This window comes from Scyliorhinus torazame, chromosome 20, assembly GCF_047496885.1.
Source record: "Scyliorhinus torazame isolate Kashiwa2021f chromosome 20, sScyTor2.1, whole genome shotgun sequence".
Classification (NCBI taxonomy): domain Eukaryota; kingdom Metazoa; phylum Chordata; class Chondrichthyes; order Carcharhiniformes; family Scyliorhinidae; genus Scyliorhinus; species Scyliorhinus torazame.
The window spans coordinates 14,118,389-14,143,847 of NC_092726.1; the positions used below are offsets into that span (position 1 = coordinate 14,118,389).

At 46.0% G+C, this 25,459-nt stretch overlaps 1 protein-coding gene across 12 annotated transcripts in view; it reads right to left on the reverse strand.

Annotated features, from left to right (window-relative positions):
* The window catches only part of LOC140396881 (cytosolic purine 5'-nucleotidase-like), a 139,522-nt gene continuing 114,063 nt past the window's right edge, over window positions 1–25,459 (reverse strand). For 11 of the 12 annotated variants that reach the window (XM_072485707.1, XM_072485708.1, XM_072485706.1 and 8 more), the window contains 9 exons: window positions 24,005–24,046; window positions 20,999–21,094; window positions 20,426–20,492; window positions 14,608–14,778; window positions 8,341–8,392; window positions 7,904–7,964; window positions 6,693–6,869; window positions 3,803–3,910; window positions 1–1,708 (listed from right to left, as the gene is read on the reverse strand). In XM_072485707.1, coding sequence (XP_072341808.1) covers window positions 1,613–1,708; window positions 3,803–3,910; window positions 6,693–6,869; window positions 7,904–7,964; window positions 8,341–8,392; window positions 14,608–14,778; window positions 20,426–20,492; window positions 20,999–21,094; window positions 24,005–24,046 — 870 coding nt within the window. In that variant the 3' untranslated portion in view covers window positions 1–1,612. The remainder of the gene's footprint in view (window positions 1,709–3,802; window positions 3,911–6,692; window positions 6,870–7,903; window positions 7,965–8,340; window positions 8,393–14,607; window positions 14,779–20,425; window positions 20,493–20,998; window positions 21,095–24,004; window positions 24,047–25,459) is intronic. The other variant, XM_072485699.1, reaches the window with a different exon arrangement.

Genomic DNA, 25,459 nt, shown 5'->3' on the forward strand with positions numbered 1-25,459 from the left:
TTTCCAGTTTTTCAAAATGTTTTAATTGAAAAAAATCTCAAAGTTGAATTTTCAAACCATTTTTTAAAAACATAATGAAATGTCAGAAATTCCAATGAAAATCAGCCAAACATCATATTTGTTGCATCTTGTCCAAATTATTGTCTTTCTGACCTTAAACAGAAACTCCAGAAATCTTTGCACCAACAATTGAAATACACACCAACATCAACATTCATGATACTGATTTTTCCAGGAAACAGAAGGCTCTTTGAAATTTGATTCCTGAGCAAATGAGGTATCTCGGGCTGGACGATATTTGTGATATATAGGCACTGAACCTATAAGTTGTTTGAAGAACTCTCACCGAAACTCATTTTCAGGAGAAGCCATTCAATTCACTGATTCAACCACAAATGTTTCTGACCGAAGTAAATTCATGCATAGCTCTCTGGATCAACTCTGTATTGGTCTTCAGTGGGCAAACTAGAAGTTTTAATCAATATCTGGAGATTCCATTGTTTGGTTACCATAATCACAAATCTTAAACTAAACCGCTACCCCAAACCCTCAGCTCCAATCTTAAGGCACAAGACACCAATGAACATTAGGTGTCTTCAGATGTTGTTAAGTTGAACACATATCGAGTTCTGTTCAGTCACATCGAAGTCCATCTGAACTGTTAGAAATGTATAACTGCAGTTTTTTTGGAAACCAGAAAGTAAGAATATACTCTATAAATGTGTAGTATGGTCACAGCAACCCTTGGATTCTACACTTGGAAGGAGTTCTGATGCTGCATTTCTTTTTCATTTCTCCTGAATTATCATTTAATCCTTCAACGTCCTCTATACTCCCTCCTGTCCTGAAGGTGTTGCATGATGCAGCAGATTTAAGGTCGGCGAGAGGGTTGTGGCTGTCAATGTAAATTAATCACTGTGTCTGTTACCTTGTTTAGAGAATTGCTAATTAAAAATGTGACAATGATTATCCTCTAAATGCAGACAATTGAAACACTTGCACGTGAGAGCTTCTTGTAGGTTTATAACTACAAGGAAGTGTATCATAATAAACCAGCTTGAATCTAAAAGACTGGACTGGATTGAATCTTCCTCCGTAACCCCTATAACAGTGGCAGGGGAGGGGAAGGAGGTGTTTGGCCGAATAGGTCTTCATGTTCATGTAACGGTTTCATTCATTGTCTCTCAGGAGAATTACTGGAAAACAAAATATTCTTGAAGTTCAGGGGTTTGAAATAGTATAACAACTTGCAAATGACAGAGTCCTGAGAAATGCAGTCACAAGATAATGTTGTGAAGTCTGTTCATTACAGTATTAATAGACTGAATTTCCCAATTATTAGAACCCTATCTTGATTGTACTTTTTCAGTCATCACTTTCTTGAAATGTTCATTGTCATTTTTATTATTATGGCCATTATTTCCAATGTGCAGCCTCCTGGAACATCATTTTGGTCAGTCTGAGTTGCTTGTTGAAAGGTGAACAAACGTGCAGACCATGAAAGATGACCGAGTCACAATGAGTTTATCGGCTGTAAACAAAGTTGAGGGACAAAGCTGTCACTGGATCAGGAACGTTCCCCAAGCTCACTGCAGGGAATGTTTCCCAAAACCTAATGGACTGGTTCGTCAGCACTGTCAGGAAATTGAAATTTTAATTTCTCTTCCTCCTCCATGCTTGTATCAGTTTCAGGACTGTGACAAGAAGCCTGAATATTAAGTGGAGAGAAATTTTTGTTTTAACTTTGAATTTGACATCAAGAAAACAGTGAAAAGTAAAAAAACAAATGGCAGAATGTATAGCCACCTTCTGTCTCATGGACTGAAAGGTAAGAGTGACACTATTCCGATTGCTGTTTGTTTACTTACGTAGTTTCATTAACAATAAACTCAGTTTACCTGAGAAAGGGTGGAAGGGAGGAAGGGAAGAAGAGAAGCACAATTGACTTTGAACATGTCTACCTTTGGAGCAAGACCAAAGTGAAAGTGAGTCCTTGTGGAAAAGATATTTATGCTGAACTTCTATGGAGGACAAACTAGGGTGTCATTAAAACTAAACCAAATGTGGGAGGTGAGACTAACATTCTTCCTTGTGTGCGCGATGGAAGAGTGGGACTCGGCTATGTAGCCACCTGGGTTGGCCACTTCCCAACTTAAAATGGAGAACCGCAAAGACTACAGGGAAATTCAGCCAACACAAGCAAAAACTAGCAAGTGCAGAAATCCTGTGTATCAGAACTTGCAAACGCCCAGACAGCACTGAAACTCACAGCCATCGGCATACTAATGAGCGATCCCTGGGTACAATGGAAACATGTAAGGTGAATAAGGCCAAGCCAGACTCCTCGGCGCCAGCAGGAGCCAAGACAAAGGAAGGCCAACGGACACTCAGGGACCGCCCAGCGATCAGGGAACAACTCCAGTATTGGAGAAATCGATCCAAGTGATCGGAACGCAGTCCAATCACTTGGAACCAGATACGGGGTCCGCCTCGAAGAGCGGGAAGCCCCTGGGGACTATAAAGTAAAGCCCCTAAGTTCAAATCGGTCTTCTTGGCAGGGTCACTCAACAACGCGAATCAACCTCCAAGAGTGAACTGCCCAGCTGCCGCACCAACCAAGTAAGTCTCCAGTCAACTCTCGCTACGGGATAGGCGCTCCTAGCTACAAGTCCATACCAGCTTTTGAATCCTGCAGACTCAGGACCTGAACGAAAGGCCATTTGTTCCCCTGACCTGGTGGGCCAGTTCCGAAGCTAAGTATAGGCCTTTTAGTGATAGAAATAGTCTAGAAAGTAGAGTTATATGCATATGTAGTGACTTACTGTCTATAATAAATGTGTTTTAATTTTAATCTTACTAATTGGTGTGTTGAGTTATTGATCAGTACTTGAACTTGAACCTCGTGGCGGTATCATAAAGATATCTGGCGACTCTAGAGCAAAGGTTAAACAAACAGAGCAAATTACGAATTAAGAGCCAACCAAAAGGTAGCAACAGCTAACACTAAATCCCTGTGGGGAAGGGTTGGAAGCAGCGTTGGTGCAACCACTGGGCAAACTAGACAGTCGCCTGGAGCAGCTAAATTTGAGGCAGAGGAGGCATAATACTGAGTTTACTATTAATAAAACTACATAAGTAAACAAACAGCAATGAGAATATTCATATACATACATATATCATGACATACATGTAGACTTCTATGTTTTTACATTGTCGTCTTGCCCAAAATTTTGTATTATATTCTTCACTCTGTTCATACGAGTTTAATAAATTTGTATATTTACATGACTATTCCAAAACTACAAACCAGTAAATAATGTCAAAAAACATAGTTTAATCTTGCCCAATCTATCCAACTGATTATTGATTGTGTAAATTGCACGTACAATCATTTTTGACTGCTGTAGGAACACATGGACCGAAATACTACATCCATTTATACCAGTGGGAATCTCCATGCCTAAATGCACATTATTGAATCTTTGGCTGAGCACCAAATTCTCTGTTTTCGTTGGAGGCGGTGGCGATGAACACGGATCGGAGAATCCCAGCCAAAATATTTAATCCTATGTGTCATATTACACATTATAACGTGTATTTATGCTACTATGTATTTATGAAGAGTATAGAAAAATAATATTTTCCTTTTTAATGTAAAACAAATCTAATTGAAAATGCTAAATCTTTATTCACACCTATGCAGAATTTTCAAGAAGTTCATTTTCGAAAGTTATTAGGGAGTGGAGGGGAACAGGGCTGCCGGTGCAGCAGTAGTGGTACGTAAGTCTGAGCATTGACTAACCTGATGATTCCCATTGTTTAGTTGGGTATGGTTCATTTGATTCTCCAGGAAAGATTCCATTAAACTGATGTCCTGTGGGGCTTGTTCAACAGTTGACTCATGGGGCATCTGGAAAATAGATCAATGAAGCCATACCATGAACTGTCGAGATTTGGCCAACTGGTATCACTGCACAAATTCTGAATATTCTTCTGGTTTTAATGCTTAATTGTCCATTGAATATAATAGTCAAGCTTTCCCCACTAGTTCATTCAGTAAAATTAATCATACAACCTTGAACATAGAACATAGAATATACAGTGCAGAAGGAGGCCGTTCGGCCCATCGAGTCTGCACCGACCCACTTAAGCCCTCACTTCCACCCTATCACCGTAACCCAATAACCCCTCCTAACCTTTTCTTTGGTCACTAAGGGCAATTTATCAAGGCCAATCCACCTAACCTGCACGTCTTTGGACTGTGGGAGGAAACCGGAGCACTAGGAGGAAATCCACGCAGACACGGGGAGAACGTGCAGACTCCGCACAGACAGTGACCCAGCGGGGACTCGAACCTGGGACCCTGGCGCTGTGAAGCCACAGTGCTATCCAGTTGTGCTACCGTGCTACCCTAAAAAGATGTCAATTCCTAGTTTACCGCTGAGATAGATGGTGTGGCCTCAGTGCTAAAGGGTAGGGAGGAGATGAATGAGGCACTGAAAGTGTTTGGGGGATGAGAGATAATGCAATGTTTTTAGTGCCAGTCAATGTGCAAAATGCTGTGCCTTAAGGAAAATAGGAGAAAAATAGAAAAGAATGGTGTTTTGCAAATGAAATTGACCTTTAAATGGGAAAAAGTTCAAGTCACGCATGCAAAGGGCCGTGGGAACACCACAACCTGGAGCTATTCCTTCAAGCTACACACCATACTGACTTGGAAATATATTTTTTTATAAATTTAAAGTGCCAATTCTTTTTTTTTCCAATTAGTGAGCAATTTAGCGTAGTCAATCCACCTACCCTGCATATATCTGGGTTGTGGGGGGAAGATCCATGCAGCCACGGGGAGAATGTGCAAACTCCACATGGACAGTGACCCGGGGCCGGGATTGGACCCGGGTCCTCGGTACGGTGAGGCAGCAGTGCTAACCACTGCGCCAATGCCGCCCGACTTGGAAATATTTTGCTGTTCCTTCGTTCTCGTTATCTTGGTACAGACTTGATGGGCCGAATGGCCTCCTATGCACTGTAGGGATTCTACGGAACTGCCTCCCTAACAGCACTATTGGTGTACCTACTGCAGTCAAGGAGGCAGCTCACCACCACCTTCTCAAGGGCATTGAGGGATGGGTAATAAATGCTGACCTAGTCAGCGATGCCCACATCCCATGAATGAATAAAAATATATAATAATGTGGTGGCTCGAGGCAAGACTGAGGTTACTTCCATTATAACTGAACAAGTGGTTATTGGTAAAAAGTAAAAGAAACAGGCGCTGAGTCACTAAACAGGTCTTCACTCGCTGACTCCAGCGTCCACTCTGCCCAGGACAGCGCTCCCAGATTCCTGCGTTTTTCCCCACATTGGTCAAGAATCGCGCGCTACGCGTGATAGGCCCCGAGGCTGAGCCCAGTGGCAGGGGCAATTACTGGTATTTTTCAGCTTGCCACCTCGAAGAAGAGTTAGACGTATTATACGCAATGAATGGAATTGTAACTTCCACAGGATAGGCTGGGGTTTCTGGGCAGGGGTGGAGGAGGTGGGAATTTATTTTCAATTTTGAAACCCGACTCTAGCCTGCCACAAACATACCCTCCTCCACTTCACCCGGAGCATGTTTGAGGACTGGCAAGTATTTAGCTCCAGAGAGAAATCTCAGTGTATGAAATGGCTTAATGGGGCTCATGCCTGAGAATTTTGCAGTCTTTTAGATGTAACAGCTGTGTACCAGGCTTCATAAGGTTCAGAAAACTCAGGAACTGAAGGCTCGGGTGAGAGTGGCCGGGTGCAGTCGTTAAGTGCTTTTTGCTGCAATGCTTGTTGGGCAGAAGGATCAGGAGGGGTTTCCTCGAACAACCATAACTCCCTGTGATCCACCCACCACTCTCTCCCTCACAATACAACAGTGTCCCTCATGTGATCAAATACACACACCCAACCCACTCCCAGATATCCAGGTTAGCTTGCGATCTGATTCCCCCCAACCAACCCGATCCTCCCTATCAACCATGCCTCTCTCTTTTCCAGATCCGTATCTGTGGCACTCGAGCATAGGCTTTCCCAAGGCTGGCTACCACCAGAGTAAAGAAATTCAAACAGGAATCTGCATGACTCTCATGTAACCCATGCTCTGCAAATCCACCTCTGGCTACATATAAATATCAAGATCAATGAACCTGCAGCATTTCATTGGCCAAGCACCATTCACATGGGCAATTTCAGCATTCTGGACAAAGAAACACTTCACGTGCAAAAGGCATTTGTCTTTTTGAAAGAGCACTTAGGATTACCCTAGGTACACAGCACAGAAACAGACCATTCCAGTTTTTATGCTCCCACTCGAGCCTCATTCCATCTTGTCTCAACTACCTTTCTCGTTCCCTATTCCTTTCCACTTCATGTACATGTCTAGTTTCCCTTTAAATGCACCCATACTATTTGCTTCAACCACTCCCTGTGGTTGCGAGTTCCACATTCTCACTACTCTTTGGAGAAAGAATTCCCCATTGGATTTCTTGGTGACTACTTCTATTTCTGACCTCTTTGTTTTGTTCTTCCCCACATGTGGATACATTTTTTTCTGTGTAGAGAAGCTTCCAATCACTGTGGTTCAGTTCCAATAAATGTTCCTGCTAACCTCAAGTCTCCAAGTATTGATTATTTAATATCCAGTGAGATGATAGCAGACTTACCAGAACTGGAGATGCTCGGAATTGGTAGCTGAAAGGATAATACAGGAGATTTATACAAGAGGCAGCATACAGGTCAGCATAGCGCATCAGCTGACTGGCAAATAGTGTTTGTCTGGAGCCACATCTTAATAAACTTCCCATCTTTCCATAGCACATGTCCATCTCGTGCGTCACTGCCTAGAAGCATGAGGAAAATGTGAAGACCAAATTACAAGTGTAAAAAGACACCCCATCTCCCTTCAGAATGTTACCTCCAAAACATTACCCAATCTCTCACAAGATAAGCTTCTGACAAAATGTTTGTATGACAAAGGATGTGAGCCCCTTTGATCTCCTTCTTCCAAAATACCAGCCGTAACATTATGATTACAACATCTTTCACCTTCATAAAATGAATCTATCGTCACCCATTCATTCTGATGACCCTTTCTTGATGTCTATCACCCTCTGTGTTCACCAATGTCACCAAGCATATGATTTAAACTTAATTTCAAACCCCTGAGCCTGCACCCGCCTTTCCAGTATCTTGGTGTATTTAAAAACATTGTTCTGAGTTTACTTTCTTTATCACCTTCAGCACTGTATACAGCTCTTATCTTCACAGAGATATCTGATTCCAACGGTTCTGATTCCAACAGCCCAGGATCATCAAGTTGCTCATTCTGGCTTTTCCCACTGACTCATGGGATTAGCACCAGACCTCTCCCGGGCCTGGATGACCCCCATTACATCACTGTGACCAGAGATGTATACGGTACTCATTAAGGCCTGAACCAAGTATGGCTTCTGGGAATCTTGACACAACTGACTGGCAACAGCATGTAGCCCTGGTTTCAGTTTACATGGCTAGTTCTCTTTCAATTCATACTCGGAACTCCCAACCATGGTAGCTACTTAAAATACACAATACTAATATCAAAACGGCAACCCAGCTCTAACATGCCTACATTTCAGGTTCAACAGAGTTGTGTTTGGAAACTTGTGAGTAACTTTCATTAGTGCAGGTGGACAGGTACTATTACAGCACTTAATGAAGTTCGGAGATGCTAATTGTGTCTTTTTAGGTTGAATTTCATGAACTAAATGTCTCCAGCACAGGGCTCGAGAGGAGAATCACGCATTTCATCCAATCCCTTGTTTGTAGCTTGAATACTTGAGCAGTTAATATATTCCAGGTTTGTACCGTTCGATAGCCAGTGAGAACCACTCACCTTTATTCGTTTCCGAATTGAGGAAATATCAGGGTGTTCATTGCTGCTGCTGTCTAAATTCCTAAAACAACAGAATAAGTTAAGGCCATCTCAACATCAACCTAATTTTTCCTCATTATAGCTGCTCAGTATGTCAAACAAGAACTTGTTCACAAGCTAATGCGCAAGAACACACTTCCGTAATTGCATCTTCAGTATCACTGATGCAACTATCTATTTTGCCCTTTGGGTTTTGGTCACATTTCTTGAAACTTAAAAGCTGGTGGCCTGAGCTTTAGACCTGAGTTAGGGCTGCTCCAAGCCAGATCATTCCATGCCAGATTTCTGGGAGTTACTTTGCCCCTTATTTGTTCACTGATTCTGTTCATTATCTGCAATCTTGTGCACAATGAAAACGGTTCCTAACTCTCAAGTTCAACAATTAATTGCTCACTTACTTATAAAGGTCAGCCACAAAGATATCCAGGTTACGAAGTTCTTCAAAAAGAGCTAGGAGAAAGTACAGGAAAGGGTGAGACATTGCTTAATACCATACCTAGCTAAGTTGTTCAAAACCACGTCACAAATTACATTTATATATTGTCTTAACTGTCGAAAATTATCGCTAGATGGTCACAAAAGCCAAATGAGACAAGAAATGTGTTGCAAGCCAAAGAAGGAGATATTAAGATTACTAACCAAGAGCTTGGTCAATGGGATGGGTTGTAAGGTCGAAATGGAAGAGAGGAAGGTGAAGTTGGGGACAGGATGGGACATGATAGGGGCAGCAGAACCTTGGGTGAGCTGACATTTTGCGAAACCGGAGGAGGGGAAGGCACTGAAATTATCAAGACTGGAGTTTCATCAGGAATGTTAGAGCTCTTTGGGGTTATAAAAAAAGGAGGCAGAGCTGGTGAGGCGCGGGAGTGTTGGCTATTTACTTATGAGATTTCCTGTTTGTTCTCTTTTTAGTTTTGGTTGTGTTTAATGTATATATATAAATGCCTTAATTAAAACATTTTTTTTTTAAATGTAAAAAAGGAATGGTAGAGCTTGGATTGTTTTTTTTTAATTAAATATTTTATTGAAAATTTTTGGTCAACCAGCACAGTACATTGTTCATCCTTTACACAATATTATAACAACACAAATAACAATGACCTATTTTATAAACAAAAAATGAATAAATAATAAATAACAAAAATGAAAACTAGCCCTAATTGGCAACTGCCTTGTCACAAGTAACACTCTCCAAAAATATAATTTAACAGTCCAATATATAATTATCTGTAGCAACGACCTATACATACTATACAGTATATATTAACAACCCTGAGAGTCCTTCTGGTTCCTCCTCCTCCACCCCCCCCCCCCCCCCGATCCTGGGCTGCTGCTGCTGCCTTCTTTTTCCCATTCCGTCTATCTTTCTGCGAGGTATTCGACGAACGGTTGCCACTGCCTGGTGAACCCTTGAGCCGACCCCCTTAGGACGAACTTAATCCGCTCTAGCTTTATAAACCCCGCCATGTCATTTATCCAGGTCTCCACCCCCGGGGGCTTGGCTTCTTTCCACATTAGCAATATCCTGCGCCGGGCTACTAGGGACGCAAAGGCCAAAACATCGGCCTCTCTCGCCTCCTGCACTCCCGGCTCTTGTGCAACCCCAAATATAGCCAACCCCCAGCTTGGTTCGACCCGGACTCCTACTACTTTTGAAAGCACCTTTGTCACCCCCATCCAAAACCCCTGTAGTGCCGGGCATGACCAAAACATATGGGTATGATTCGCTGGGCTTCTCGAGCACCTCGCACACCTATCCTCCACCCCAAAAAATTTACTGAGCCGTGCTCCAGTCATATGTGCCCTGTGTAATACCTTAAACTGAATCAGGCTTAGCCTGGCACACGAGGACGACGAGTTTACCCTGCTTAGGGCATCTGCCCACAGCCCCTCCTCGATCTCCTCCCCCAGCTCTTCTTCCCATTTCCCTTTTAGTTCATCTACCATAGTCTCCCCTTCGTCCCTCATTTCCCTATATATATCTGACACCTTACCATCCCCCACCCATGTCTTTAAGATCACTCTGTCCTGCACCTCTTGTGTCGGGAGCTGCGGGAATTCCCTCACCTGTTGCCTCGCAAAAGCCCTCAGTTGCATATACCTGAATGCATTCCCTTGGGGCAACCCATATTTCTCGGTCAGCGCTCCCAGACTCGCGAACTTCCCATCCACAAACAGATCTTTCAGTTGCGTTATTCCTGCTCTTTGCCACATTCCATATCCCCCATCCATCCCCCCCGGGGCAAACCTATGGTTGTTTCTTATTGGGGACCCCCCAAGGCTCCAGTCTTTCCCCTATGCCGTCTCCACTGTCCCCAAATCTTCAGTGTAGCCACCACCGCCGGGCTTGTGGTGTAGTTCCTCGGTGAGAACGGCAATGGGGCTGTCACCATAGCCTGTAGGCTAGTCCCCCTACAGGACGCCCTCTCTAATCTCTTCCACGCCGCTCCCTCCTCCTCTCCCATCCACTTACTCACCATTGAAATATTAGCGGCCCAATAATACTCACTTAGGCTCGGTAGTGCCAGCCCCCCCCTATCCCTGCTACGCTGTAAGAATCCCTTCCTCACTCTCGGGGTCTTCCCGGCCCACACAAAACCCATGATGCTCTTTTCAATCCTTTTTAAAAAAGCCTTCGTGATCACCACCGGGAGGCACTGAAACACAAAGAGGAATCTCGGGAGGACCACCATCTTAACCGCCTGCACCCTCCCTGCCATTGACAGGGATACCATATCCCATCTCTTGAAATCCTCCTCCATCTGTTCCACCAACCGCGTTAAATTTAACCTATGCAATGTGCCCCAATTCTTAGCTATCTGGATCCCCAGGTAACGAAAGTCCCTTGTTACCTTCCTCAACGGTAGGTCCTCTATTTCTCTACTCTGCTCCCCTGGATGCACCACAAACAACTCACTTTTCCCCATGTTCAATTTAAACCCTGAAACTCCCCAAGTATCCGCATTATTTCTGGCATCCCCTCCGCCGGGTCCGCCACGTATAGTAGCAAATCGTCCGCATACAAAGATACCCGGTGCTCTTCTCCTCCCCTAAGTACTCCCCTCCACTTCTTGGAACCCCTCAACGCTATCGCCAGGGGCTCAATCGCCAGTGCAAACAATAATGGGGACAAAGGGCATCCCTGCCTTGTCCCTCTATGGAGCCGAAAATATGCAGATCCCCGTCCATTCGTGACCACGCTCGCCACTGGGGCCCTATACAACAGCTGCACCCATCTAACATACCCCTCTCCAAAACCAAATCTCCTCAACACCTCCCACAAATAATCCCACTCCACTCTATCAAATGCTTTCTCGGCATCCATCGCCACTACTATCTCCGTTTCTCCCTCTGGTGGGGCCATCATCATTACCCCTAACAACCTCCGTATATTCGTGTTCAGCTGTCTCCCCTTCACAAACCCAGTTTGGTCCTCGTGGACCACCCCCGGGACACATTCCTCTATTCTCATTGCCATTACCTTGGCCAGGACCTTGGCATCTACATTTAGGAGTGAAATAGGTCTATAGGACCCGCATTGTAGCGGGTCCTTTTCCTTCTTTAAGAGAAGCGATATCGTTGCTTCAGACATAGTCGGGGGCAGTTGTCCCCTTTCCTTTGCCTCATTAAAGGTCCTCGTCAGTACCGGGGCGAGCAAGTCCACATATTTTCTATAGAATTCGACTGGGAATCCATCCGGTCCCGGGGCCTTTCCCGCCTGCATGCTCCTAATTCCTTTCACCACTTCTTCTACCTCGATCTGTGCTCCCAGTCCCACCCTTTCCTGCTCTTCCACCTTGGGAAATTCCAGCCGATCCAAGAAGCCCATCATTCTCTCCCTCCCATCCGGGGGTTGAGCTTCATATAATTTTTTATAAAATGTCTTGAACACTCCATTCACTCTCTCCGCTCCCCGCTCCATCTCTCCTTCCTCATCCCTCACTCCCCCTATTTCCCTCGCTGCTCCCCTTTTCCTCAATTGGTGTGCCAGCAACCTGCTTGCCTTCTCCCCATATTCGTACTGTACACCCTGTGCCTTCCTCCATTGTGCCTCTGCAGTGCCTGTAGTCAGAAGTCAAATTCTACATGTAGCCTTTGCCTTTCCCTGTACAGTCCCTCCTCCGGTGCTTCCGCATATTGTCTGTCCACCCTCAAAAGTTCTTGAAAGCAACCGCTCCCGTTCCTTACTCTCCTGCTTCCCTTTATGTGCCCTTATTGATATCAGCTCCCCTCTAACCACCGCCTTCAACGCCTCCCAGACCACTCCCACCTGGACCTCCCCATTATCATTGAGTTCCAAGTACTTTTCAATGCACCCCCTCACCCTTAGACACACACCCTCATCTGCCATTAGTCCCATGTCCATTCTCCAGGGTGGGCGCCCTCCTGTTTCCTCCCCTATCTCCAAGTCCACCCAGTGTGGAGCGTGATCCGAAATGGCTATAGCCGTATACTCCGTTCCCCTCACCTTCGGGATCAATGCCCTACCCAGCACAAAAAAGTCTATTCGCGAGTAGACTTTATGGACATAGGAGAAAAACGAGAACTCCTTACTCCTAGGTCTGCTAAATCTCCACGGGTCTACACCTCCCATCTGCTCCATAAAATCTTTAAGCACCTTGGCTGCTGCCGGCCTCCTTCCAGTCCTGGACTTCGACCTATCCAGCCCTGGTTCCAACACCGTATTAAAATCTCCCCCCATTATCAGCTTTCCCATCTCTAGGTCCGGAATGCGTCCTAGCATCCACCTCATAAAATTGGCAACATCCCAGTTCGGGGCATATACGTTTACCAAAACCACCGTCTCCCCCTGTAGTTTGCCACTCACCATCACGTATCTGCCCCCGTTATCCGCCACTATAGTCTTTGCCTCGAACATTACCCGCTTCCCCACTAATATAGCCACCCCCCTGTTTTTCGCATCTAGCCCCGAATGGAACACCTGCCCCACCCATCCTTTGCGTAGCCTAACCTGGTCTATCAGTTTCAGGTGCGTTTCCTGTAACATAACCACATCTGCCTTAAGTTTCTTAAGGTGTGCGAGTACCCGTGCCCTCTTTATCGGCCCGTTCAGCCCTCTCACGTTCCACGTGATCAGCCGAGTTGGGGGGCTTCCTACCCCCCCCCCTTGTCGATTAGCCATCACCTTTTTCCAGCTCCTCACCCGGTTCCCACGCAGCTGTATCTCCCCCAGGCGGTGCCCCCCCGCCCATCCTCTCCCATACCAGCTCCCCCCTCTCCCCAGCAGCAGCAACCCAGTAATTCCCCCCTCCCACCCCCCCCGCTAGATCCCCCGCTAGCATAATTACTCCCCCCATGTTGCTCCCAGAAGTCAGCAAACTCTGGCTGACCTCGGCTTCCCCCGTGACGTCGGCTCGCACCGTGCGACGCCCCCTCCTTCCTGCTTCTCTATTCCCGCCATGATTATCATAGCGCGGGAACCAAGCCCGCGCTTCTCCCTTGGCCCCGCCCCTAATGGCCAACGCCCCATCTCCTCCACCTCCCCTCCTCCCCCCATCACCACCTGTGGGAGAGAGAAAAGTTACCACATCGCAGGATTAGTACATAAAACCCCTCTTTGCCCCCCACATTCGCCCCACCACTTTGTTCGAACGTTCTTTTTAATAACCCGCTCATTCCAGTTTTTCTTCCACAATAAAAGTCCACGCTTCATCCGCCGTCTCAAAGTAGTGGTGCCTCCCTCGATATGTGACCCACAGTCTTGCCGGTTGCAGCATTCCAAATTTTATCTTCTTTTTATGAAGCACCGCCTTGGCCCGATTAAAGCTCGCCCTCCTTCTCGCCACCTCCGCACTCCAGTCTTGATAAACGCGGATCACCGCGTTCTCCCATTTACTGCTCCGAGTTTTCTTCGCCCATCTAAGGACCATTTCTCTATCCTTAAAACGGAGGAATCTCACCACTATGGCTCTGGGAATTTCTCCTGCTCTCGGTCCTCGCGCCATCACTCGGTATGCTTGAGCTTGGATTGTTGATGTACATGTGGAGACTGACCTCATGCTTTCAGATAATGTCAGGAAGGCACAACATGTCAATAAGTAAATGAAGGGAACCAATGGCAGATTAAAGGACTCCAGAGGTAACAGAACACAAAATGCTCTGATGACAATCAGACAAGTAACAGTGGAAGCAAGTATGGGCAGTATCACTGAGCTGGACAACACAGGATGGGATGGTCAACTGCGTCAAAGTTGCAGAGAGGTCATGGGGAATGATGAGGGATAATGCACCATCGCCACTCATAGAAAATGTGATTTCTAACTTTACTGAGAGCCATTTAATGCTGTAACAGGGAAGAAAAATTTGTTTGGAATAATTCAAACAGTGAAAGATTAGTACAGATTTGTGAAGCGATCACAACTTTGGAGAAGCCATATCTCATGATGAAAACCAAAACCAATTGCATGTCAGATGCACTCATACACTTAATTCTGTGGCTTTGACTTGAGGGTGTGAAGATAAGGACCACACTATGGGTTCAAGTTCACTGGAAATTGAATTTCAACTACAAAATTCACTTCTCTCGATAGCAGATGGACTGCCTGCACTGCGTTCAAATTCAAGAACAAAGGTCAGTCTATTTTTACAATATGAGAATGGCGGAAAGTTGGATGTAGATCTGATCCCACTTTGCTTGGACTTACCACTCTTCTCTGTCCAGACCCGGAGCTCATGTGCCAGTTCGGGTACAACCAGGAATGTCCTCCAGCCCTGCCGCTTCTTGGATTTAAGGATGTCTCCAAAGATATGATCTCCAATGTACAGAATCTCTTTTCCCTTCACCCCCAGCAGGTCGCAGATCATATCCGAAGACCCTAGGCCAACATTAGCAGGAAAATCTTGTATCAAATCATTGTGTCCACACCAAGTCTCTATCTTTTTTTTTAAATTTAGAGTACCCAATTCATTTTTTCCAATTAAGGGGCAATTTAGCGTGGCTAATCCACCTACCCTGCATATCTTTTGGGTTGTGGTGGCGAAACCCACGCAAACACGGGGAGAATGTGCAAACTCCACACAGACAGTGACCCAGGGCCGGGATTTGAACCTGGGACCTCAGTGCCGTGAGGCAGCAGTGCTAACCACTGTGCCACCGTGCTGCCCTGCCAAGTCTATATCTTAAACAACAATTCAGAAATTGCACTGGCATTACAACACAGAAAGAGGCCTTTTGGCCCAAACCATCCATGTCAGTGCTTATCCTTCAAATCAGCACTCACCTAAATCCCATCACATCCTCTTTTCTCAAATTCCCTTATTCCCTTTCGTTGAACAATAAAGCTTTCCTATTCTTCAATGTTCACATGGTTTTTGCTTTGATCACTAACTTAGTGGTGCACTGCGCAGCTTCACAACTCTGTGTAAAATATTTCTCCTCCCTCTGTAAGAAATTTCTTGCATTTAATCAACAAAGTTGGTCAGTCATCTCTCCTCTTGCCCCATTTATTTATTCCTATTGCCAAGCACCAGTTGATGGAACATTCAGCTGACCTGTATGCTGACCACATGTGTCTGCCATGGATGATATTGCTAGCTGAGAGCCAGAGATTTCTTTAGGTGATTATATAATTCTATGATTCTATAATTACCTGAAGAAATCTTTGGCTCTCGGCTAGCAACATAGGCCATGGCAGTGGATCATTGGGTTGAATCTTCCAGTAATTTTGGGGATGGGACTGGGAGGCAGGAGAGTTGTTAAAATGGTGCAGGGGACATATTGAGAGGGGAGCTTTCCTGCCTGTTTCTGTGCCATATTGATAGTGGCAGGAAAGCTGGCAGCTCAGATGTCCACCAGGCCAACTGAGCCTTTCATTGGAAGGACCGAGCAACCTCCCAGCAGATTCTGGTGGAAGGTTGGTGAGGGGTTGGGAGGAAGATCTCTGTTAAGGCCACGCTTTCGGCAGAGTTCTCCTAACCCACCGATGGCGGGTTTGGTTGCGGACAAACATGGACAATCAGGCAGCAGCCAAAGGTCAGAAACCCGGTAGCGTAAAATCATGTTGCAATTCTCCAAACGGTGCGTTAATGGTGAGTTGGTCATCTCGCTGGCAGGAACACCATTTGTGTTAATTTGTATCCCATGAATGCTCATTATACCAGCCACCCATCGGAATCCCGTCAAGCCTTCAAATCTTCCATTTCACCAGTGGGAAATCACATCAGCATCAAACCCAATGGCTAACGAGAGGCATGCACAAGGTGGCCCTCAGTTCGTCATTAACTTCAAGGGGTGGGGGGGGGGGGGGGGGGTGCAGCAAGCTTTCTGCCACATTGTTGCACTGCTCCTGACATGCTCGTCAATGGTCTGCCAGGGCACGCCGGTTCCTGCCCTCCATATTTATGCCAAGCTGGTCCTCATGGACAGCACCATGCTGCTGGACCCACGGGCCCTCCTGTGTCACCATTCCAGATCAGTACAGTGCCTGGGGTTGGGAAGTACAGGAGTCGTCTCCTCCCCTGTGCCACACACCAGTATATATCCAGACAGCACTGTGCTCTTGCAGCCACCGCAAATAAATGCCCAATGTTTGAGCGGGGTGCAGTGTGAGGTGAGGCCAGGGTGGGGGTGGCGTGACGAATACATGGGGGGAAATGTGGAAGGAGGGCTGTGGAAGGAGGGAATGGGGGTAGAGCGAGGGCTCACGATGACAAGCAGAGGGGCAAGGAAGAGGAAACGAAATGAAATGAAAATGAAAAAGATGAACAATGGGAGGCACAGGGAAGACGAAGTGGAGGGACGCTGTACCCCGACAAGACTGCATGAAAAGCTCACAAACAAGGGAGTCAAAAGGATATCACAGTGTTTACTGGAAGGGATTGGATGAGGACTCCAAAGGCAGTGGGTGATTGAATCTTGGAACAAACTGCATCTTAAGGATGCTAGCCTTTTCCCTTGGGTTTTTCGCTGCATGGTCTGGTGAAGACATGAAATCTGGCACCGGGACCTTCAAACCCGCCAACTGAGGGTGGGCACAAGAATCAGAGAGAAAATCGCATAACTAATGAGGTTCCAAGTGCAGGATTTGGTGTGGGATCCTACCATTCCGGTCAGCGGGACAGGCTGGACCATGTCTGCCCGCCATCGCACTTGGTTCCAAAATGGCAAAATTCCACCCTGCGAATTTCCCAAGAGGGAACCCCAGTGTCACTGGCCACTCTTGCAGAAATAGCGTTGCTGATGCTCAGCAGCCCCAATCCTGATCCCCCAACCCAACACACTTGTCTTCAAGGGCATCTCACTATTGAGGTGCCCTCTCCCTGGAGGAGCAGCCTCAGCATTGTGCTAATACCAGTAACTCCCAAGAAACATTGGCGAATTAAACTAAGTGATATTTCGATTGCAACTTAACCCAGCTGCAACATGTTCAATTCCAGGTTTAATAGTGGCAGATTTAATACCTGCGAATAACCTACTCACTACAATTGCACGGTAGCATAGTGGTTAGCACCGTTGCTTCCCAGCTCCAGGGTCCCAGGTTCGATTCCCGGCTTGGGTCACTGTCTGTGTGGAGTCTGCACGTTCTCCCCGTGTGTGCGTGGGTTTCCTCCGGGTGCTCCGGTTTCCTCCCACAGTCCAAAGATGTGCAGGTTAGGTGGATTGGATTCTAAGTTGCCCTTCGGGTCCAAAAAGGTGGGGTTACTGGGTTACGGGAAAAAAGGGGATAGGGTGGAGGCGTGAGGCTTAAGTAAGGTACTCTTTCCAAGGGCTGGTGCAGACTCGATGGGCTGAATGGCCTCCTTCTGCACTGTAAATTCTATGAAATCTATGAAATTGGAACTTTAATTAGTGCAGGCAGACATGTACTTCTTTTGGTAATGAACAACTTTAAAAGGTGTTTGTGATAACTCTCACGAGGACCACTGAGTGCGCTGATTGAACTCCGCGTGGGCTTCGTAGAATATGGGAACTTTAAATGTAACTCCCAGACCTGGACCAGCAGTTCCCGGAAGCGGTGACTGTAGAAAACGTTTGATTTATTCTCCTTTCTATTTATACCTTCTACTCTCCAAATTGTCTCCCGTGCCTTGTCCACACCCGGGCCTGGGTCTTTATGTCCCAGCAGTCCTTGGAAAAGGGGGGTAGCCCTCCCTCCCTCCTCTGTGTAAATCATACTGAGGTGAGGCAACAGGCACTGTGAGGTTGCAGATCCCTGGGCCTCCAGTCGGGCTCTCACAGTTTATTTTGTGTGCCACGGAAGCAGATTTATTTTCAGTTTAAAATAAAGCCTTTGGCCTTTCACTACGCACCTCCTGGAAGTATTCCAATGTTAATTAATTTAATTTGAATTTCTGAAGCCTCTGAATAGGCTTTCATCAGCAATATGCCATCTCAGGGCCCTACACCAACCATAAGGCCTAGGAGCAGAAGCCAGCCATTCGGCCCGACGAGTCTGCTCCGACATTCAACTGAGGTTATGCCTCATCTGATGTGATAGTCCTCAACTCCACTTGCCCACCCGATCCCCATAACCCTTGATTCCATTACTGATTAAAAATCTGTCAGCCAAAGCCAGGTTGTCTCCTGTTTTCAGCCTCGATAGCAGTACTTGGTCATCACCAGCAAAATTAATCTGCTTTGTCGGTGCAGAGGTAACCAACAAAAATGATTCTGAATATTGTGAATTTAATTGAAAATGAATGATGAAGGATATTGGGTCAGTTTGCTTGAATAAAATAGGGCCAGATGGTTGAATTGAATTTTTCACGATTGTGAAGGGTCAATTGATCTGGTGGTGAAGAACTCAAACCATGAGGGCTAAAGCTAACTCTGGAAGTTTTCAAATGGCTAGATTTCCTACCCTACCAATAATAAGTTGGCAGGACAAGTATCCATGTCCTGCAGCCATTTAGCATTCTGTAGAGCATTTATTGCCTGAAAATGGGTAGTTGCCTCTATTTGAGGGACAACTCCCACCTCAGAGAGTCGGGGCTCTCGTCCAAGCATTTCCAGCGGGTGCAATGGCCGCTGCTGGAACTACACCAATTTCCCAAGTGTCAGGATCTTGGGATAATTTGGTCTGGTGGTCTCTCGTGGGGCGAGGAGAGGAGGATCGGGGAAGATGGGAGTGGGGGTTGAGGAGAGCTGGGGGACTTTGTTGCAAAGGCCTGGGGCAAAGGAGACAATTGGTTTGAGGCAGACCTTAGGGAGTGTGGGTGGCCCCAATCAAGAGAGCCAAGTGGGAGGACCCCATTCCTTCCCACCTGAGACCTGGACAGGCTGAACAGTCAGGCTCTCACCGCCACATCCACGCCTCACCTCGTCCTGCCAGTTGAAAGATTGCGGGCAGACAGGAAGTGGCTCTTAAGAAAATCATTACACTTTAAAAAAAATTTTAGGCGATGAAGTGATTTGGATCTTGAAAATGTGAGCAGCATTATACAAATGCTTTTTCCTTTCTTCAGTCTGCAAACATTGCACTTCTGCCACAATTTACAATAACTCATGCTGTCTGTAAGCAACACTGTATACCTACTCTCTATGTGGCAGAGGACCTACTTGCCAATTGCCGAACAATCAATGAGTTACATCTTCTTTGAAAGAAGGAGATTGGGGGAAGGGTGACATGTGAGCTATCTTTGAATTCAAGGTGTATCCAAGGTAATACGCCTGGTGAGGGCAGGCTCATAATCTGACCTTTCGCTGTGAAAGGTCCCATTCGCTGCAGATAACCATACCAGCACAGTTGGAAGCTATCCAGTGTTTTGTTCCTTAAATTCCAGCAACATTCCTTTGCGCACTTGTTAGCTCTGCCGTGGCTTTTTAGACTTGGGGAAGTGGAGTGCACCCCAATGAAGAGTGGATATGCACTTTGTATCAAGCAAACAAAAGATATCCCTATTGATCTCTCAGTGGCTTGTTTAAAATACCGTAACACAGTTGATGGGTTATCAGGTGTGTCAGACGTTGAACAGGTTCAAGGTGTTTCCTGTTGGGGAGGAACTATATCTAAGCCAATGTTTGTACATGCATTGGGTGGCGCCTCAGTCTAAAGTGACATTGAAAAGACAGCTAGTATGCAAACTAAGTTCTTCAGTTCAGTGACATGACAGGAGGCCAGCAGGAGTTATTCAAATATTTGAGGTAGATTTTGAAAAATACTTAGTTCCAATATTGCAGAGCGTGGTCTTCTTTGTCCTTGCGTGCAAGGCATTCATTTTTTAAAATAAATTTAGAGTATCCAATTTATTTTTTCCAATTAAGGGGCAATTTAGCGTGGCCAATCCACCTAGCCTGCACATCTTTGGGTTGTGGGGGCGAAACCCACGCAAACACGGGGAGAATGTGCAAACTCCACACAGGCAGTGACCCAGAGCCGGGATCGAACCTGGGACCTCGGCGCTGTGAGGCAGCAATGCGAACCATTGCGCCACCATGCTGCTCTGTGTGCAAGGCATTCATGATGCTGCCGAAAGAACAGATGCAATTGTTTAACAGACAACCTGACAGCAAAGGGGACTCACCTCCAGAATAAACAATACCGTGTTGCAAAGGGCCTGTGTAGGTGCCGATCCGAAGTTTCCCAGAGTTCTGTAATTTAATGTGCAAAAATTAATATTCTGCATTGCTCAGCTGAAAACACAATGAAGAGTTTGAAATTGACAGTTCAGGTGAAAATGTATGTCGTTTATTTTGCTGTGTTTGTAATTCCTGGAATCAGGACATAAAATTGCACCCAGCACAAGAACCTGCAGCAGAACATATTTATTGGCAACAGCTAACCCATATGGTACATGTAACAACCAGAAATCACCAAGAAACACGAATGTCAAAGACAAAACACTGCCGCTGCTCGGGGAATGGACTAACTGGATTGCTCTCGAGAGCTGGCATGGATTCAATGGGTCGAATGGCCTTCTTGGTGCCATCATGGCTCTGTGACTCACAAACATGACTTCTGAATTGCGCAGAAATCTGATTTGACGTCTCAGACAATCAGCAAGAAGCAACTGCCCTGAGTCAGCGGGAAAAATGCGACCTTTTGTGATTCGCACTTCTGTCACATTTCTGTCACTGAGCAGACTTCAATTACTCACAGTGTCAACCAGTCTGAGCACGGTTCCTTCTCCAAAGAAAATAGGTTTTCTTGCGTCTACCAGAATCACGTCAAAGTAGGTTTGCCAGGAGCACTGCTGATAAAGAAAAATAGGAGAGCATCAAATTTCAGAACTTGCTGACCTTCATTGGCTCTCAGTCTGGCATTGCTTCAATGTTACAATTTTTAACCTTGTCTTCAAATCACAGGTCAGCACGGTGGTGCAGTGGTTAGCACTGCCGCCTCACGGCTCCGAGATCCCAGGTTCGATCCCGGCTCTGGGTCACTGTCCGTGTGGAGTTTGCACATTTTCCCCATGTTTGCATGGGTTTCACCCCCACAACCTAAAGATGTGCAAGGTCGGTGAATTGGCCACATTAAATTGCCCTCTAATTGGAAGAAATGAATTGGGTACTCTAAATTTATGGGAAAAAAAAATTCTCCACTGCTCTTCCATCCCTCTCTGTGAAATCTTCTCAACACTTTTGAGATCTCAGCGCTCCTCCAATTCTGGCCTTTTGAGCATTTCCGATTTTTAGGGCCAATGTCTTGTCTTGTCTCCACCTTCAGCAGCGGTGCCTCTAATATCTGAGACCATAACTCTGGAATTCACTCCTAACATCTTTGTCTCTCTTAAACGTTTACTTTCAATGTATTCTAAGAGCGAAGAACTCAAATCCTGAAGATGACATCCTGTTTCCCTGTTAACTCTGCTTGAATTGAAACTCAGAGGGCACTATACAAGTGTTATAACCCCAATGGAGGTCCTGGGTGTTCTCACCTCCTTGGGGGCCAAAGACTGTGCTCCATTAATTTTCCCCTCACACAGCCATGGGGAGAGGAGTTTTAGTCTTTTGTAGTTTAGTGTACATCATAATAAACCTGTCGTTAATTCCTAGTCTACCGTGTTTTCCTGTTGTCTCTCCCATTCAGATTCTATACTGGGATCATGACAATACGATTTCTCATGACCTTCCCGAAATATGAACTTCCCCTTTAAGGGGGACGGGCCTTCCCCTCTACAAGGAGAGCCCCAACGACATAAAAACCCCAGCGTAGGTGCAGGTCAGGGATGGTGGTCCTCAGGGGAGTGGAGGAGTATTGGAATCGTATTGGATTAACCTTGTTCGTAATTTCTACTATTGTTTGTGCGTTCTACTTATCACGGATTCAACAACAATACAGGGATGGAGTAATGTTTTCAAAGTCTGCTTCGTTAAAATGTTAAAGCAGAGAAATAAATGTTGAGACACAGTGGAATTATGGAGAGGTGCTGTGATGTCATTTCACTGCAGGAGTTCCCACGTATCGACATGAGTCATTCAACCAGGGCAATTCCTGACTGTGGGAACAGGGAGTCAAAGAGAGAGAGACTCACACCTCTTGGCATAGACATCATGTGCACACTGCCACACAAGGCCACATTTGTGGTACGAGGAGAGATTGGATCGGTTGGATTATTTTCAATGGAACAAAGAAGGCTGAGGGGTGACTTTTATCATAATAATAATCCTTATTGTCACAAGTAGGCTTACATTAACACTGCAATGAAGTTACTGTGAAAAGCCCCGAGTCGCCACATTCCGTCACCTGTTCGGGTGCATGGAGAGAGAATTCAGAATGTCCAAATTACCTAACAGCACGTCTTTCGGGACTTGTGGGAGGAAACCAGAGCACCCGGAGGAAATCCACGCAAACACAGGGAGAACGCGCAGACAGGACAGTGACCCAAGCCGCGAATCGAACCTGGGACCCTGGCGCTGTGAAGCAACAGTGCTAACCACTGTGTTACCGTACCACCCACTAATTGAGGTGTACAAAATTATGAGGGGAAGAGATAGTGGACAGGCTAAAATTGCTTCCCTTGGTGGAGAATTCTAAAACCAGAGAACATAGATTCAAGATAAGTGGCAGGAGGTGTAGAGGGGACACGAGGAAGAACCTTTTTACACAGAGGGCAGTGGGAGTATGGAATTTGCTGCCCGAGTTGGTGGTGGAGGCAGAGACCCTAAACCCTTTTAAAAGGTACCTATCCCCTGCACCTTAAGTGCTCTAAGCTACAGAGCTATGGACCGGGTGCAGAACGATGGGATTAGAAAGGCATCTAGGTACCCTCTGGCTGACATGGACAGGAAGGGCCGAATGGCCTCCTTTGTGCTGTCACTTTTCTCTGGGCCTATGGCTTCACACCTATAGAAAAAAGCATGAGCTGAATATACCCAAGAGCCAGTGAAGCAGAAAGGTGGAGGAAACAAAATGAACAGAAAGCAAAAGAAAGGCAGCCTCACTGCGCCGAGGCCCCAGGTTCGATCCTGGCCCTGGGTCACTGTCAGTCTGGAGTTTGTGCATTTGTCTGACCTGTGACTGCACTTGTACACCAAATTTACATGGGATTTTACACCTTTTAATTGTTCTGCTGCTGGGACCCAAACTAAGATTGGTAAAGACCAAGACTTGAGGGGGAAGGCATCATTTGTCCTACACTATTTCTCCTTCTTTCATTTGATACAGCCCTTATATCATTTTAGTTCTAGTTGGAAATAGATAGTTTCCTTGTCTGATTGTAATAATAATCTTTATTAGTGTCACAAGTAGGCTTACAATAACACTGCAATGAAGTGACTGTGAAAATCCCCCAGTCGCCACATTCCGGCGCCTGTTCGGGTACACAGAGGGAGAATTCAGAACGTCCAATTCACCTAACAGCACGTCTTCCGGGGCTTATGGGAGAAAGCCGGATCACCTGGAGGAAGCCCACGCAGACACAAGGAGAACATGCAGACTCCACACAGTAAGTGACCCAAGCCGGGAATCGAACCACTGTGCTACCGTGCCATCCATAAAATAGATAATGTGGAGATTGTCACAATTGGCAGAATCATTTTCAGCTATGCTCATTGGTAACCATATGTATTAACTACCACTGTATTTTGTGAACACGCCATACTCTGACTTTTGCATGCAGCTCAGTTTGTGTAGCTTGTGCTGCATTCGTTTGGAACCTTACCTTTGGCCCATGTGGGAAGTCAAGTAAATATTTCATTATTGCCTGCAAAAGAGGAAACGAGAATGAACAATGGAATATGTCATGTCTGAGCGCCAGCTGTTATGTTTCCTGCCGATCAGAGAGATTATGACTCATTAAAACTAAAGCCTTTCGATTTTTTCCCTCTACTCTCAAGGCACCAACTCTTGCTCACTGCCTCCCACTGGTACCAGTGCCCAGTTCCCACTAGGCTCCCAATGAACTTGTCACCATTTGGAACGTTTATAAAATCATTTTCTGTTGCAACAACTTCACATCAGTTCCTGCCAGCTTAACTTGTCCCGATGAACCATACTCTGCATGATTACAATACTTTATCCCTCAGAGATAATTTATTTAAAAATGAAGAATTTCTACTTGTGATAATGTGCTCAGTGAGCTGAGAAACATAGCCCCAATCTTAGCTTGGAGGAAGAGAAGGAGCCAGGACATGTTGTGCAGTCAGGAAGGATGAAAGAAAGAGTTTGCCTCAGGTTCTGTTGTTTAAGGTAGGGCCTGATCACAATATATTGTCTCCATTTCCCAGCTGTACAAAGCCAGATTGAATGGTCGGCAATCAGGCAGATAAGGCCTTGGGCACCAGTACCATTAGAAAACAGTACGAAGTCTTACAACACCAGGTTAAAGTCCAACAGGTTTGTTTCGATGTCACTAGCTTTCGGAGCGCTGCTCCTTCCTCAGGTGAATGAAGAGGTCTGTTCCAGAAACACATATATAGACAAATTCAAAGATGCCAAACAATGCTTGGAATGCGAGCATTAGCAGGTGATTAAATCTTTACAGATCCAGAGATGGGGTAACCCCAGGTTAAAGAGGTGTGAATTGTACCAAGCCAGGACAGTTGGTAGGATTTCGCAGGCCAGATGGTGGGGGATGAATGTAATGCGACATGAATCCCAGGTCCCGGTTGAGGCCGCACTCATGTGTGCGGAACTTGGCTATAAGTTTCTGCTCGGCGATTCTGCGTTGTCGCGGGTCCTGAAGGCCGCCTTGGAGAACGCTTACCCGGAGATCAGAGGCTGAATGCCCTTGACTGCTGAAGTGTTCCCCGACTGGAAGGGAACATTCCTGCCTGGTGATTGTTGCGCGATGTCCGTTCATTCGTTGTCGCAGCGTCTGCATGATCTCGCCAATGTACCACGCTTCGGGACATCCTTTCCTGCAGCGTATGAGGTAGACAACGTTGGCCGAGTCGCACGAGTATGTACCGCGTACCTGGTGGGTGGTGTTCTCACGTGGAATAGTGGTATCCATGTCGATGATCTGGCACGTCTTGCAGAGATTGCCATGACAGGGTTGTGTGGTGTCGTGGTCACTGTTCTGAAGACTGGGTAGTTTGCTGCAAACGTACTCCCCGCATTGGAGATCTCTACTGCCTCCCGAAAATACATAAGGCCAACACACCAGGCCGCCCTA